At 36.0% G+C, this 18,655-nt stretch overlaps 1 protein-coding gene across 4 annotated transcripts in view; it reads right to left on the bottom strand.

Moving 5' to 3' along the window:
* The window catches only part of LOC136840981 (transmembrane protein 256 homolog), a 55,216-nt gene that overhangs the window by 22,556 nt on the left and 14,005 nt on the right, over positions 1-18,655 (bottom strand). For 2 of the 4 annotated variants that reach the window (XM_067107991.1, XM_067107993.1), the window contains exons 2-3: positions 7,245-7,392; positions 1,729-1,847 (exon numbers count right to left, since the gene is read on the bottom strand). In XM_067107991.1, the coding sequence (XP_066964092.1) occupies positions 1,729-1,847; positions 7,245-7,392 (267 nt within the window). Of the gene's footprint in view, positions 1-1,728; positions 1,848-7,244; positions 7,393-10,272; positions 11,407-18,655 lie in introns of those variants that run through there. The other 2 variants (XM_067107992.1, XM_067107990.1) reach the window with 2 other exon arrangements.

Raw genomic sequence — 18,655 nt, 5'->3', positions numbered from 1 at the left:
CCTGGCACTGAGGAGAGGAGAAGCACTCCAGACTGCCCCACTTGCTACATGAGGGCTGAGGAGTGAAGGAAAGCTCCCTCATTCTTTGCAAGGAAGATGCGGGGATTGATCTTTACCCGAAAAATGTCTCTCAAGCGGGCAAGATTCATCAGGGAAGCGACAAAGGTGGCTCTTATGAGGCAAGGACTCCTCTGAGCTTGATGAAAACTGATGCACTTCCAAGATGCCTTTCCAGCTGCTGTCTCTAGTCGCAACCTGCGATGCAACACGCTGGACTGAGGGGATGGCTGCCCATGGGCAGACCCCACTGACCACCCTTGGGCTATGGTATGCCTCCTCCCAGGTAGCGGTGAGTATGGCTGGGACCTACGCCAAGGAACCAGCAGGACGAGCAGCCGCCTCCTCCACTGATACTTCACACTTGGCACTTTTCAAACTTGTCCATCAGGACACGCACTGATGCCTCTAACTGGGCCACTGTACTCACTACCAGATTTAATCGCTGCTCAAATTTATTCTCAAGGCTGGCGAAGCGATCGGGTTCTGAAGTCATGGAGCCAGGAGAAGGAGTAGGTGGTTCAGGAGAATTAATTGATGCAGGTGGGGAAGGGTTAACAGTTGGAGAATTGCAAGAAATGTCAGCCTTATCAGATGTATGAGTCAAAGCCTGACTAACTAATTTCCCCCTGGTTTTAGAGGCTACTTTCCTCTTCCAATCTCTTTCTAACTTAGCTAAATGTGAAGTTAAAGTTTTCCATTTCTGCTCTCCCCAATCCCTGCACTCATCACAAGTCAAATTAATAGAGCAAACTTGTCCTCTACAACCAGAACACAAAGTGTGAGAATCATAAGTCAATTTTGTCATCCGGGTATTCCAGCCCCTACTGCAATACCAGAAACAACAACTACTAATGTCAGACATATCTAACTGGTTGAAAAGTCAAAATCGTAAAACGACAATTCCAGAAAAGTCACTATGAAGAAAAATGCCAAAAAGGCTACAAATACACTTCACCAAGGAAGGAAATTACGAATTTCTAAGCTGCTATAACAACACCAAATGTTGACTCTATCAGCGGCAGAAACAAACTGTCATGTTGGTGATATTGTTCCTCTGTCTTACCCCAAAAGTGGGCGGGGCATAGTGACCTACACAAAACAAAAGAATTGCTACCGCAGAATTCAGAATTCTAACTGTTGTATGAGTAGAAACTCTTAGCTAAGTAATTAATGGGTAAGTTACATATATAGAATTTATTTTTTACATTTTAATGCATTTTAATAAAAGAATGTTTACCATTTTTTTTATACTTTTTAGACTTCGACAGAAACTGTAGCCAATTTAAACATGATATCCTGTTGAACCAAAGGAAGTTTGAAAAATGTGTAGAATTATTATCTTATTCTACCGAGTCAAAAAAGGTATGAAAAATCCGAAGTTTCATACAAATCCTGAGATACTGGGAGAGGTCACTGTAGGGTCACTTGAGGTCACTGTTGACCTACTGATCATGTAAGGTTGTACTGTTACCAGGATTGAATAGCCATGCAAAATTTCAAGTCCATCTGACGAAGGGAACAGGTCGAAAATTGTGTTACAAGTTTTGACCCAAACAGACGCAGAAGTCAAGTTAAATAAATGCATGTAATAAGGCTAATGTATGTGTTCTAATAAAATCACACAGGCTACAGGTAAGTACCATAGACACAAAGACAAATGATTCTTACCAATTTTGGATGTTTGCAAAGAGGTACTCCCAAAAGGGCCAAAGTGTGGAGAAAGTGGTATCTATTAGCTGTTTCATATACTTGTTTTAGTTCCTCTGGATACTCTCTTCGATAAAAAACTGCAAAATTAAAAGAAAGCAATCATAATATCTTCATAATGACATGCAACAGGGTTATAAAGAAACTGAGATTTTTTAAGTTCCTTTAATCCACTTTACAAACTAAATTCATGGACAAACTGGTCATAATTTATCATCACCAAACATAATACTGTACTGTACAGTGTATTTGCATTCCAATAACATTTATGTAGAGTATACTGAAATTAACATTATTTTCCCCATGATGGAAGGAAAGTGAAACTGAACCCCAGGTACTCTACAAAATGCATTCAATCTTAAGTGAATAATTTAAAGATTACTACATAAACCTTTGTAATATGACTTACTATGATTAGAGAGGCTTGTATCTAATGAAAATTTTATGATCAAATTAATTATTTGGGTACTTACCAACAGTTAAAGTTAGTTTATATTTTTGCGCTGTTATGTGCGATTGGCATTCAAAAGAAAACAAAATAACGCTTGGCTAACCGGCTAGAACTGTCTCTGTAATCATCTGTTTCCCACCAGTGGAGTTGAAATTTTTACATTCTTGTCAGAATTCTTCATGACCACCCACTATGATGTGGGGAGGCTGGGTGGGTTTCCACTTCAACAGTGGGTAAACACCCAAATAGTTAATTTTATCATAAAAATTTTCATTATGTAAAATGAATCTTACCCACTGTTAAAGTTAGCCGACTACTACGTTGAATGAGGATGGCAGGTTAGTACAGCTAGAGAAACAACTGTTCAGCCAAGCAAACTAAAAGATTTTTAATGAGGAAAAAGTTTCTCAAATTTCCTGCCTGTTGTGTGATCCTTACTGGCAAGTGCTATCGCCAGATGTTGGCACCACAACCCCCTACAGGGAAAAAGGACTATCTCATAAGGTACAGTACTAGTGACTCCTGTGCCTGAGTTGAAAGCCCATCACTGACAATCCAAAACTAAAGACAATTCCCACCTTTAGATGTGAGGGCACTCCTATACACCAATGTGTACCTTCATGCTCCCAAAATTCAATATCAGGGTTTCCTAACAACTAATGATAAGATAGAAAACAAGGTTACTATCATACTTGGTTCAGGAGAAAGCATCCCCACTGCAATGACAGGACTAAGGGCTTTACACATCCCATACTAAATTTGAATTTTTCACAAATAACATGAGGCAAAAACAAATACATCTCCCCTGAGCTGCATGACAACCTTCTCTAGCAAAAGGTTTTAAAGAAACTAAAATGATGTGCTTACTGTACAGCAGTCATGAGGCTTATTTTAAAAAACTGTAAAATCTCAGAAATCAACTCTATGAGCATTGACTTGAGCATTCTTGGACATAGGAGTGTTTGGCCTCTAACCCTATTCTTGGACATGGGAGTGTTTGGCCTCTAAACCCAAAGTATAAATCTTAACTCCTCCTCTTAAAGTTCTAACTGAACATAACAAAGGTTACTTCTTCATTGCCTACCAAAGCAATTAAATTAAGCACTGTCACAAATCTGAGAAGGGCTTTCACTTCTACATCTTTTCTCTAAGCAATGAAAGAAAAGAGAGAGGTTGCCACTAGAGCAACGCCCACATACAAGACTGAAGCTCACTAATACACTTTGCCAGTGCAAGAGCTAAAACAAAAGGTGTCTTCAAAGTTCTTAAGTGATACCTTATTAAAAGGCTCAAACTGAGGTAATGCTATAATTTTAAGGACTACGTCCAAATTTCATCATAAACCATGATAGGAAGATTTGAAATTTCCAGCACAAGAGATTGAAAACTTTTTCAAAATTTAAATCGTAAGCAATATTCCCGTCATCATGATGCAAAAGTGGAGAAATGCTGTGACAGAAAAATACTTTGCATAACTAAGATATGGGCAGGACTTTATAAGGATATCTAAAGTGGAACAGGTGCTGGATATCCCTCTGGACAAGTACCAAGATCAATAAGCTGACCACTATTATCGATACAGTTTAACAGTGGAGTGCCCTCTAGACTTATGGATTGCTTCCATGGCCACTCTAGAAATGCCCTTAGCTTGTGACAGACAACTGACAATCTCCATACAGTTAGATAAAGCATGTGGAGGTTCAATGGAATCTTCTCATGTATGATAGTCTGGACAGAAGATGATCTACTGCCAGGAAAGTAACTTCATGAAACCATTCCCTTTGGAGCTGCCAACGAGCTACCAAAATCATCTTTGTGTTCTACAAAGCTCGGAACTTGTTGAGTATTTCCTCTAAACAGCAAACAGAGGAAAGCATAAAGGTCTAGATTTGACCATTTTTGAACGCAGGCAACGAATGCCCATGCCTGAGGATCCTTGTATGGAGGGCAGTAAACTAAGAATGTTGTGTTTCAGGCAGTTGAAAACAGATTGATATCTGGGTCTCCCAAAAAGTTCTACAACTTCTGGCAAACCTGAGGAAGAGAAGACCATCGGACAGAAAACCTGGCCCTTTTCCTGCCGAGTTGGTCTTCAATAACAATGTTTCTCCCTCAGACAAAATGAGGTAATGGAATGTTCCTGGACTCTGTCCAAAGGAGAAGGAAGTTTCTTGGCCAGCCTTAACAAATGTCTCTGATTAGATATTCTGCTTGCATGAAACATCTACATTCCATTTGCAAACACCGAGACTGGTGACGTTCACCAGTGAATGATTATCTCGAACTAATGAAGTGGACGGGCCATCACCGCCAACTTAGTGTGTAGCAAGTATAGCTAAAGATTTGTCACTTTCCTAATTCTGTCTTTTTCTAATTTGGAAAAGTGAGAAGTTAAAATCTTCTACTGTCTAGGGTCCCAGTAAACACATTCAGCACAGGTAAGATCTATATAGTACACTTGGCCCCTGCAAATAGCACACACAAAATGTAAATCGTGTTTGGTAGAAATCTATCTTGTATTGCAGCCTTTGCTGCAATAACGAGTGCTCGATGTACTTGCGTCAGACATTGTCAAAGTAAGTGACAACTAAGTCCAAACAAGAGTAAAAATTTGGTAATATGTCCAAATTAAGTCAACCTGACTAAATAAATGCCAAAAGGCAAGCAAAAGAATCCAAAATATTTCACCAATCTTCTAGGGAAAATAACCAGTAAAGCCTACAAAAATCCAGATTATTATAGCTGCATGCTCTGTGCCAACTTAAAAGCCGGCAGAACTTTAACCCCAAAGCTGAGCCTCTGTTACAAAAGTGTCTGCCGTATGCCAGCGGCGTTCGGAGTTAGCTTGAAGCGGAAAAAGTTTTTTCAAAAAATCACACGCTTTAGTTTTTAAGATTAGAGTTCATTTTTGGCTCCTTTCTTTGTCACTGCCTGAAGTTTAGTATGCAACCATCAAGTGAAAAAATCATTATCATATATAAATATTGAAATATATGACAGCACGAAAAAAAAATTTCATGCATAATTGTATACAAATCGCGCTGTAAGCAATACAGTTAAAGCTAATAAATTATTTTTTTTTCTTTGTATTTAGCACACTAAGTGCGATGATTTTGGTATATAACATATTGTAAAACGATCAAAGCAACACAGAGAAAATATTATCACAAAATGATGCATGAATTAAGTAACTTCGCAGGCGTAAAAATTTTTTTCAAAAATTCACCATACATCAAACTATTGCTAGAACTTCCCGTTTGTTGCAAAATGAAGGTAATTGATTGAATATTACTAGACTGTAAGTGTTTAGCTTACAATTGCAGTTTTGACCATTTCGGTCGAGTTAAAGTTGGGAGAAGGTCAAATTTTTCTATTTATCGTGATTTATATGAAAATATTTCAAAACTGATAAAGCTGCAACCATTAGTTTTTGTTGTATTCTACATGAATTGCACATTTTCATATATAAAACTTTATGTAATGACTAATATAAAGCGGTGCAAAAATTACGACAACGTGGCTGAAAGAATTTCTGAGATTTTTGGACGAGTTACCACGGATGTAAGGAAAATTTTTTTCAAAATTCACCATAAATCAAAATATTGTGCTAGAGACTTCCAATTTGTTGCAAAATGAAGGTAAATGATTGAATATTACTAGAATGTAAGAGTTTTAGCTTATAATTGCGTTTTTGACCATTTCAGTCGAGTCAAAGTTGACCGAAGGTTGAAATTTTGGCACATCATGATTTATATGAAAATATTTCAAAACTGATACAGAGAAGCTACAACCATGAGTTATTTTTGTTGTATACCATGAAATTACACATTTTCATATATACAACTTTATGTAATGACTAATATAAAACGGTGCAAACGTTATGACAAAGTGACAAAAGAATTTCTGAGATTTTCGGCCAAGTTACCGCGCGGATGTAAGGAAAAAGTTTTTTTCAAAAATTCACCATAAATAGAAATATTGTGCTAGACTTCCAATTTATTGCAAAATGAAGGTAAATGATTGCATATTACTAGAATGTAAGAGTTTTAGCTTATAATTGCATTTTTCGACCATTTTGGTTGAGTCAAAGTTGACCGAAGGTTGAAATTTTGGCACTTATTGTGATTTATACAGAAAAATTTTCCAAACTGATAAAGCTACAACCATGGGTTGTTTTTTGTTACATTTACACATGAAATTGCACACATTTTCATATACTGTATAAACTTTATGTAACAGCTAATATAAAATAGAGGCAAAATTACGACAAAAATGACGAAAATTTCAGAAATTTTTGACGTTACACTTACGGATGTAAGGAAAAGTTTTTTTCAAATTCACCATAAATCAAAATATTGTGCTAGAGACTTCCAATTTGTTTGCAAAATGAAGGTAAATGATTGAATATTACTAGAATGTAAGAGTTTTAGCTTACAATTGCGTTTTTCGACCATTTCGGTCGATGTACAATACATACAGTCGGCGTTTAAGGGATAAATTGAATCTTCTTGCTATGCTGTTCCTCTTCTTCCCTGAAAGTGGGCGGGGCTAGCTACTTACACCAAAATAAACAAAAGAATTGCTACCATGAATTTTCAGATTTTAGCTGCTAGTTATTAGAAATTGTTAGCTATGTAATTACTTGGTAAGTTACCTATATAAAATCAGTTGTTAGAAGGAGGTGGAAAGTAGGATGGAAGAAAGAGAATATGAATGGAGGTACAATAAGAAGAATAAAAGGGTTGCAGCTAGGGGTTGAAGGGATACTGCAAAGAACCTTTAAAATGCCTACAGTGCACCACATGAGGTGCACAGACAGAACTACCCCCGATACAGGAGAAGCCAGACCATAGGAAGGTGCTAATCCCGCCATCTCACACACTGGCTTCCATCTGTACCTACATTCGCAACATATTTAACGACCGAACCAACTTGACAACAAGAAATACTCCAATATAAAGGATGAACGTTTGTCTATTTCTTAGGTTGGTTGGTACCATATTAACTAACATAGGATTAAACTTACCATGAGCACCATAAGCTCCCAGTGCAACTGCTGATGCCCCTGAAATGCCAGCAAGTCGAACAAACCACCTGGCATAAGATGGGATATTGATCATATCTACAGGCAGCACTTCCACTACTTTAGTTACAACCTCCTGTCCACCTTTACCCTGTGGATTTGAAAAAATTCTGTGCCACAAAACAACATTTAATAAAACCCAATTAACTTTTTTTATTTTTAAACAAGAATAAATGATTTATAAGCCAATGACAAGATTATATATTGTCAGTGCTAATTTGGGAACATAAGGCTCCAAAGGTACATATGACCGTTCAAAAATATAATAATACAGCCTCTTCACTGTGAATATCCAGTCATTCTGGAGCATGCAACTAATATTCCTACACAAAACCTCATAACTTGAGCTTAATTTTGCTACCCTTTTAATTTACCAATGAATCCTTATCATATAACTTTTATATTCCCAACAGACTTTATGTGGAAAATACTTAAAATGATGTTTTTAAGCTATTACTTGTAGATCTGCAAAATATAACAAGTACAGTACTGTAATTTCTAGTTTTCTTAGACATACAAACCAAAACCTTATATGTAGGAGTATTCTTCAGTGGAAGCTGGAGTAGGTTGTTGACTCTTGTAACTAAGTACCATAGTCAACTGGTGGTTAAAGGGAGCCAAGAATACTCCTCGCTTACTTGCCATCACCAAGCACTTTTTCCTTTTTGCATCAGGGACAAAGGATAGTTCAGATTGGAAATACACAAAAAGTCTCTAGTTTGTACAGTATACCTAGGAAAAATACAAATTACTTTTAAAATATGTTATTACAGTACTGTAGTTCCTTCAGAAATACAAATCATTGTCTTTTATGTAGGAGCCCATTCTTTAGGTGGGGCATTTTTCCTAACAACCGCCTGGAAGCTGAAACTCACCCAGATATGTCACGATCTTGGGCACATACGTAAGCAAAAGGGAGTGATGAGTCCTGTAACCGTCTACCCGGTTTGCCATAGGGATTATAGAGCAGCAGGCCCCTGAGCCTGAGCAAGTCTTAATTAAGGAATTACTTGGAGAGCCATGTGTGATCCCATAAGGGTTACACAAGTTGGAAGGCAGTTATACCAGGCTAATGTGACTGATGGTTCAGAGTAGTCTAAACTCTAACCACAACCCCCATTAAAGGGAAGAGCAGAGGTTGTCACATCTTAAAGACAAAGTTCTACACTGGATGCTTGCTTGTGCAACTTATCTGTACAGTGGCCCAATCCAGCAGGTATATGTACTCAGTCTGAGTAGCTAGAGCTCTGCATAGAGAGAAAGAAGGAAGAGGCTGGTTACTCAACTTCCATCCATAGACTTACACTCAACCAAGTACTAAGGAGAAATACTTTTCTATCCAAACAGAACTTGTGAGATAACACAACTTCTTGAGCAGTTTATACAAGAGTTTGAGGAAAGACTCACAGCTGCTATATCTAAGAGTATTTGCAGGCACTTGGCCTTCTGCTTGGGCATGAGATCCAACCTCTCCCAATTTATCATGATCTCCAGTTTGTGACAAAATAAGAGAAAGTGTTCTCTGTTCCAGAGCAACTGCATCTCAGAGGTAGTCAAAACTAACCAACTATCCAAGTAATGGAGCAAGCCTATACAGCAAACCCCGCCCCCATATCACGGTTCAGCATTTGCGGCTTCAGTTAATCGCAGATTTTTCTGTGGAACGTATTTCCAAATATATCATGGAAAATTCACTAATTCACGTTTTTTTTCCACAGAGCAATATTCACTAATAACTGCATTTTCATTTTACTTTTGTGACTAAATACTTTACATTTTTTACAATAAAAAAATGATTTACTAATTTTCAAATATTGACCTTAAGGAAAACAGAACAAAATATCAATTCATTAAGGAAAATATAGTAAATTAGCTAAGATTTAGCAGAATTCTTTGCTTTTCTCAATCTTTTACTGTTACGAAGTCTCCCACTTTGGGGGAGGGACGTAGGCCTAACTGTCAATCATCTTGACATACTGACTGTGTGAAGGGCAGCACCCGGACAAACAGAGTCAGTCTCTCTCTCTCTCTCTCTCTCTCTCTCTCTCTCTCTCTCTCTCTCTCTCTCTCTCACTTTATGCTGTCTGGCTAGTACAGTTGGTAACATGTTGGCCTTGTAATCTCGGGGACCAGCATTCACTCTACATCAAAGAAAGGATAGTGAGACTGTCTACTGGATGGTTACTGCCATCAGTGATGACGTGGTGGGGGGTTGGGGTTACCTGGCTGACGTCCGCCCAAGAGGCCTGTGGGAGGACTGAAACCGACAACTCCAACTAGATAGCCTAGATAGATAGATAGATAGATAGTGCTATGAATATACCTTAGATACTTACTTGATTCTGGGTGGCAACAGATAATCGCAGGGAATTCTTTACATTATCAAGAAAGCTACTGTATTTTATTAAAACACCTGACTAAATGGACTGATTAAAGCAACTCCGTAGACAAATAAATCAAGGGAAATACTGTGACTTAGGGTCTTCTTCATGTGAGGGAAGATTACATAAACTCACAGGTTCTCTTAATTATATTTACATAATAAATACAGATCAGAAGAATGACGAATTACTGGGCAGGTAATAAGGACCTGCTCAATGAATGAATCCTACACAGGAGAAATACTCTATGCCTATGATGTCTTCATAACAGGAACAGCGCAGAGGGGTAGATTAAGGGGTGGCCAAAGGCACTGCACATGGGATAGAACCGAGTGGTTCCACAGCCAGGGCTGATCTGCAAGATATGCAAGACGTTTACTTGCAAGGATAATAAGACGCTCAAAGGGAACTGAGGGAATGCACAGATGGTACCAAATAACTCAGTTTAACACTAAATGCATAATTACGTTAACACTTGATGCTCCAACATGAATTACTGAAGGTGGTCGCACAATGGAAATAGAAAATAAACCAGACAGAGAAATAACAGGAGCGTGACTGACTAAGAAACCTTATTCCCAGTACATTACCTTCATCAAGATGATGATGTCCTCTTCAATAAGGCGCTGATGCTGGAGGAGGGAATTAAGGGGATGCCACGACGAAAGTATACTGGTTCGAACCTTGGGGTCGAACATGTGGAGGGTACAAGGGACAGGCAAAGGTAAGTACATCTATCCTCAGTAGAGTTCCGAGCGCTTCTCTCTCTGACTGCTGTTGCATCGTCTATTTCTAACCTCAGGTGGTTACGCCTGGGCATCCAGATAGATGCCGCAAAAGTCATACTTCACCTTGTTTTCTATAGCGATCACCTGGCATCCTGTCAGGCTTTGTGGAGAGGCTACCCTGCTCAAGTGGTGTGGCACCAACTTTCTCTTTTTTGGCTCCTCCCTTGCCCATTGTCTGACACCTCTGAGGAAGGCATCTTTGAAGGTCACCTGGAAACAAGGCCTTAGGCAGTCATTTTGAACAGAGAGAAGGATTAAAGGCTTAACCATTTTGGGAATGAAGGAGAGAGTTTATGAAGGGGTGAATGGAAACCCACAGTTCCAGCAATTAAAGCAATTAAAATGAATTTTATTTCTTTCTCTGTTACGTTACGGATGTAAAGCGGGTGAGGTTGCTTGGAAAGAAGTTTCCTTCGTCGCACCTCCAACACCAAGTTAGCATTCACACCCTAGATCAGGTGAGAATGATTACCAGCAACCAAACTCACTCAAAGACTTGACTTTACTTCTCTCTCACTTCCCTTTGGTGTCATATAATTTATTTAACTTAAACTTCTGTGTAGTAATTAATTTCAAGAGGCAAAACATCACTGTGACATTTACTTTAACACAGAATAAATATTTGCTGCTAGAAATGACATATTCTTATCATTAAGTTCCTGTTACGTTAAGGCAGCGTATGATGTTAATCAGAATTTTTCACAACGTAATGGCATAGTTAAAACAATGAATTGATACTAGGTTAATTCTAGAGATACTTCATGCACTCCTAATAATAAATTACAAATTTTGCATACATGCAGTTAGTCTGCCTTGAAGAGGCATTACAATAAAGTAAATGTGGGCTTAGTTGGGTGTTTCCACAATACTTGGGCAACGGTTCATTACCATTCAGGCACTATAGTATAACAAGGTTGCGAGTCTGAGACTCGAGATTCATTACAGAGATTCACAAAGATAAAAGATGATAGATTCAGAGTAATCAACAATTATTAATAAAAGATGATGGATTTAAAATCTATTATTCATGAGGATACATACACACACTCCACAAATAACTAAAATCATGAATACCAAACCGGTTGAAAAACATGAGCACTATTTTGATAGTTAAAAAAAGGCTTATACCTGAGTATTTTAATAGTTTAACCTCACAAAAGTACATTTCAGTCATGAAAATGATAGCAAATACAGTAGTGGTGAATATTCCTTAATTGGAAAATACAGCGAATGGTGAATTTGGAAAATAATGAACAGATCACAGTTCCACAGAGCAATGTAAGTATAAAATGAACGTTATTTTAATAATTTTTCAATTGAAATAAAAAGGACATTACACGTAGGCAATGTAAATACATAAAATGAACCACATTTTTAATAATTTTTCAATTGAAATAAAAGGATATTCCACGGAGGTAAAGTAAATTCTTAAACTGCACCACATCTTTACTCCTTTTTCCCATTAAAGTAAAAGAACGTTCCACGGAGGCGATTTAATCCGATCATTTAATTCTTCATGCTCCTTGCATTTGTCGTAATCACTTCACAATGAAAATTACCAAAGAAGTCTTTTGCTTAACGTTTTATGAGATTTATTGCTTCGTTGTCAGTCAATAGATCAATGTTTATTTTGTTTCAACGTTGTAGGCTGATTTTCCTCATGGAAATTTACCTTTCAACATTTATGTTTATTGCACTTTCAGACGAGCAAATAAATTCACCGATTATTTTTGAGCCGTCTAGATATTTTTAGCTTTTATTTTGATAAAAAAAAAGTTATTTTAAGGGCTCTAGGAGAATTTTTGATTGAGCTATTGAGTCTCTAGATGAAATTTGTCAGCACTTGTATCCTTTAGGTAAGATTCCATAGTTCATTTAAACTCAAGATTAGATCTTACTATACTTGTATCTCTCCGGTTATTGATATTTAGATTCTATAGTTTATTCTTATCTATAATTTTCTATATTTTTTAGTTTATGAGTAGTTCATGACTTTGCCTGATTGCAGTGGTTCCCAACTGGAGCTATGGCCTCAGGGGCCATGTAGCAGAATGCATGGCGCCATAATCTGAGTTGATATGTATGTATAAACCAAAGGTTTAGTGGGTAGACTGTAGACAGTCACTGTAGTCATGGGTTATGGTGGGATGGTGGGCCATGGAAAATATCCTATATGGAAAAGTGGGTAACGACCAGAAAAGTTTAGGGATCACTGGTTTATTGCATATCCCATTTAAGAATATATTTAGATCTTGCTAGATAATGTATATCAACTTATATAGTTACATAAAACATTTCAGACATAAATAGAAAATACAAATAAAACTAAATTTGTCTTGTGATATGGTATTTATGCATACTGATAGCAAATGTAAATAAAAAAATTATAATGTCGCACATCTTGGTTAAGTAACTGTCTGAAAATATAAATAAACTTAGTGCAGTTTCACATAATATTTCAGATATTTCAGAAAATAGTATAAGTAGCCCTCATTTCATTTCATGAACCATTTTGATAATTCTGAATATTCTGCTCACTGGTTAGGCACCACTGACGTCATCAAAGTACACGACCCATTATGTTGATGAGCTGCGTCCGTCGTAAAATAAAAGAAAAAATAAAACTATTTTGGGACAATGAGGTTGGATTTTTCATTTCAGCAAATGCTCCGTTTAGGTAAGTTCTCAATTAATGATTCATGGATAAAACTGGTATTTGTTCATTAAGGAGCGAATGCTACAACATCAATTTGACTATGTATTTATTTTGAATGTTCGAATGATTCCAATATTAGCAAGATATTCTTTTTCCTGTTGAGTGTTTTATTCAGCGAATTTATCGCTATTATTTTAAATGCAGTTGATCATGGAGGTAATTTTTCGGGTGTTTTCAAGAATTACATTTACTGAGTTATCATAATGATATGATATTAAATTAATCATTGGTAAATAAAATATAGTTAATGAGTTTATAACATTGCATCAAGCCTATTACTTGAAGGAAAATCAAGTATATAAAATGGAAAAATTATATAGGAAATGACTTTAAAACCTCTCTAAGAAGCTGAAAGGAAACACTTCAAGTTCTTCATACAATTAATAATAAATGAACTAGCGTTCCCTTGTGGCGCAGTTTTTATTCAACTGACGACCGTTCGAGTACATAAAATTGAACCTGCAAATGGGTTCCAAATATTTCCTCGTAATTTTTAAATATGGGTTTTTATAAAATGAAGCGTGATCATCTCGCATTAGTAAACATTGGTGCCAAATTCTACCGACGGGAATTTGTATAATTTCAATTAGATTCCGAGTGTTTGTTATTTTTTATTTGAATAAAATAGAGGTTTACTAACCTTTTTTTCATATATGGTCGTTTTTCGCTTATTGTTACGTTACACTGTTCTCAGTTAACTGAGAGGAGTGATGATCTATTTTGCTTTATTTCCAACAAGAGAGACGTATTTATAGACACTGAAATTATAGATTATTAATTCAGTATATCTGAAAAACAAAAAGATGTGGGCATCGTATTGAAACAGTAATGCATAAAAAGTACTGGAATTATTTATAGAATGGTCATATAATTTATCGAATATACTAAATACCGCTAACATAGTGAAATACAATTATAAAACCACCTCTAGAAATTCATTTTTATACAACATACCAAAGATGTTCCTATGCTGAGCATACACCACATGTATGGTCAGTTTCTGAAACCCTTCTTCACCCACTTGAGACCAGGTAAACTAGGCAGTGGTACTCTGAAATTCTCCTTAGCTCCCATGGGGAAGCTAAGAATATGCGTCACTGAAAATCAATCAGATTTGAGCAGGATTTGAACTCAAAACCATTACAGTGGAGTGTCACCAGTAATGCCAATAAGCTTATTATGAAATGACTACATTTTTCTCAGCAATATCCATGTTGCTATATTTCACGTTTACCGTTGCCAGGAACATGGAGAAGGTTAATTTACGCCAGATACTGTCCGTTTGTACGTCCATCTGTAAAGACGTCTCTGAAAAGTGATTTATGTGAATATTAAGAACTTATTGCCAAAAATGGGGCATCGTTACTGATAATTAGTCATTGTGTTTTCGTGGAGATTAGTACCCGGATCTCGACCCATGATCCCAAAATCAGTAACATGTAATAATAATCAAAATGACCTCAGGAGAAACCTGGAGATTGATTAATCAAACCTTGAGCTGGTGTATTTGCTTTTGAATTCATCGTCCTTCTCTCGATCAGTTGGCCCTTCACACCAGGTTTGGCCTTATTTGCCTTCTTATATTTCTTTATCATTACTGGGAGAAATTGCATTTTCATTTACTGCACTGATGCTAAGTGTCTTTTCCAAGTGTTTTGCCTCATGAAGGCGTAGGCGTCGACAGTCTCAGGCAGAGTCAATGATTTTCAGCCTAATAATTATCAATAACTTTTCCCTACATCAGGCAAATTTAGAGATCATTTTGCATAATATTTCTCTGTGTTGACTTTGATATTTTAACAATTTGTTATATTCAATAATAATAATTTAATAATAATACAAAGAAACAAAATAACATCCAAGTGGATCTTGTTTGTCCTCTTCTGGGTGATGGTATGGGGAGAGATGACACAATTTTTTCCTCCTGCAAATATGTTCAACATTTGTGGGCGGGGTGGTGGGGATTTATTTAGGAGAGACAGCAGCGATGGTTGCAGCGCTAAACTCGGCAATAATAAAAAAACGACCTCAAAGAAGGCAGACTCTTAAGTCCTCGGAGATTTGTTGACTGTGGGGCCACTGAAAGAAACTTTTGGATCATTTAGGCTACCAGATGCACTGTAGCCTCTGAACGCTGTTGTTGTAAGTTTATCTTCACATTGTTCTTGTTTTTAAATTTTGCTAGCATATGTTGGCATCGCTCTTTCCCTAAAGCAGACTTTAAGATATTTAGCTCATAATTCTAAGAGATTTTTGAGTCATCAAATATATATGATTTATATAGGATATAATATATATATATATATATATGTATGTGTGTGTGTGTGTGTGTGTGTATATAAAATTTTATATATATGTATATATATACCATACATACATATATACTGTATATATATATATATATAAGTCCTTTATTGGCATTATATGCATATATACATAGATATAGCCACTCGTTTTTTCAAGATTATTTATTCATTTCACCAAGGTATCCTATTAAGTTTAACACTTTTTAACGTATTTGCCATATCTGATTATAAGGTCTTATAGAATTGTTCTATTTAAAATATTGCATTGTACAGCAACAGCAACAAAAACAATGAATCAATGATTACAATACAATCCATCATTATATTTTATAAGTTTCAGGTGGTAACAGGCATTTCTTCTTGAAACAGATCCATGCTATCACAACAATTATAACAGTAATTATAATAACAGCTTTTATAAATTGCCCTTAATTGAAAAAACACTCACACGTTTTCAGGGTTCAGGTTTTTCCTGAAGGACTAAAAGGGCCATTGAAAGCCTGTCCGTTTGAATACGGATATTTATAAAAGCAAGGATCTTGTGTTAACAGACATTACTAATCTCAAAACAGTACTTGGCATCTTGAAGGTTTCCTTTTCTTCTCTGAGGGAGAGAAAGAGGGAGAGAGAAAAGAGGTATTCAGGTGTCTGTCACAGAGACTCAGAGAGAGAGAGAGAGAGGGTGAGAGAGAGAGATCAGAGAGTCTTTATATCTGTCTACCCACACACACACACACACACACACACACACACACACACACAGATTGATGTCAATACCTCTGTGTCTCACGAGGGAGATGTCAGGGTATCTTAAAGACTCAGAGAGAGAGAGAGAGAGAGACTCAGAGTGTCTCAAGAGGACTCAGGTTTATATAAATATTTGTCACAAAGAGAGTGATTGAAAATACTCAGTATGTCTGTTAGACCCAGAGGAGAGAGAGAGAGAGAGAGTGACTGAATCAGGCGATGTTCATAAAGCCCTTAATACGCATCTATACAAAGGGCACAAAACAAAAGCATCTCCAAAAGCTACAGTGTCTCAGTCGATGTTTGGTTTCTAGAAGAAGAACTCACAAAGTTGTATTCCAACTTAACCCCCGGATGTCGGACAGAACTAAAAGCTTTGTTCACATGTGCTGTCTCGAAGACTGTCCGTAATAGTTTTCGTTGATTGTATTAGTTTGTATTAGTGGGAAGACTCAGGGCAGTTTGAGTGAACAAGTTCGACTTGATATAATACTTTCTTATTTTGAAAAAGGAGTTCACATTCAGGTAGACACTGAAAGGCACAAGTTGTCTGAAAAGACTCAAATATATTATACATACATAAAAGATATAATATATATATAATATATGTATATATATATATATATGAATAAGATAAACTTCATGTATATATGAAAGACTCAGTTGTATGTGAAATGAATGAAAATTAATACATATATAAGACATATATCATATATAAAGACATACTATATATATATTGTGAATGAAATTAATATGTCTGAATGAATGACAAATTTCAGGAAAAGCTGAATGAACCAATATCCAAAATTAATGTCTGAATAAGACTCAAACTTCAGGTGTCTGACAGTAAACTTTTTCTCATGCAAAGTAAATCAACATGTCTGAATAGACTGAGACTCAAGCATGTTTGTCTTAGAAAATAGCTCCAAGCCTAACCAGTAGCCTTTTTCACTGGCATCTGAGCTGTAGAACTTTTTAAAAAAGGCATAGTGGGGTGAAAGGCACTTATATGGTGTGACTACCAGAAATTACTTGCCATTGTCAAATAATTTAAAGTGGCTTGAGAAAAATACTTATCCTATCAAATAGTTTCACTGGCATCTGAAAAGTAATTTAAAATGTTCGGAATATGTAACATGTTTGTGACACACAGGACTGCGGATATATATTATATATATAAAGGGAAGAAATATATTATTCTCCATTATCAAAACAAATCTTTATATAAGTAGTTAAATGGTTTATCTGCCTCTAGTCTCAACACACCTATTTTCACATGAATTAGGCAGGACGGTTTAGATTATCTTGACTGCTTGTCTGGCTTGCAGAGCGAAATGCGTCCATTAGTCCTGAGTTCTTGAGCCCGCTGGTAATGCATGAGACGGAAATTTATTATCAATCAATATTCTTCCTTCGGTAAATTTACAAAATATATTAGAATATCTAGAGCTCAATTGGAATTAAAATTTTTACTCTCAAAAATTGAGCAATGAATCACAGTCATATGATAAAAAAGTGAGTGTAATATAGTCCATATAGTCCTATATTCAATATATTCACAATGGAACTCAAAATTAAAGATGGCAGACAGTTAAGGGACAGTTAAGGATGGGGCCATGTGGTCTATATAACAGAATATGAAAATATATTATTTAGTATAGAGAGAGAGAGAGAGGGAGAGAGATTTTATATTGAGTCATAAATTGGTGGTATAAAAGAAGTCATATATATCTATATATTATATATAAACTATAATATATATATATATATATATATATATATATATATATATATTTTATATATACTCTATATAACTATGTATATGTGTATATATATCTATTAAATAAAATATGCAGCTAATATATATATAGCACAAAATATATATATGGATATGGTTAAATATATATATAAATCTTATCTCATGAACCTAGGCAAAAATATTATATATATATATATATATGGAATGGCTCTAATCATATATATAAAATGGAGTATATGATACCAGGGTTGTATATATAATTATGCAGACTATAGCAGTTGCTATTATGCTGAAAATATATATAAGCATATATGCATATATATATATAAGGTTGCCAATTGCTATGAATATACCTTTGATACTTACTTGATTCTGGGTGGCAACGGATAATTGCAGGGAGTTCTTTACATTATCAAGAAACCTACTGTATTTTATTAAAACATCTGACTAAATGGACTGATTGTAGGCAACTCCACAGACCAATAAATCATGGAAAAATACTGTGTCTTAGGGTCTTCTTCATGTGAGGGAAGATTACGTAAACTCACAGGTTCTCTTAATTATATTTACATAATAAACACAGATCAGAAGAATGACGAATTACTGGGCAGATAATAATAAGGCCTGCTAAATGAATGAATCCTACAGGAGAAATAT

This window comes from Macrobrachium rosenbergii, chromosome 8, assembly GCF_040412425.1.
Source record: "Macrobrachium rosenbergii isolate ZJJX-2024 chromosome 8, ASM4041242v1, whole genome shotgun sequence".
Taxonomy (NCBI): domain Eukaryota; kingdom Metazoa; phylum Arthropoda; class Malacostraca; order Decapoda; family Palaemonidae; genus Macrobrachium; species Macrobrachium rosenbergii.
The sequence above is the reverse complement of the archived record's forward strand: the minus strand, read 5'-3'. Positions and strand labels throughout refer to the sequence as shown.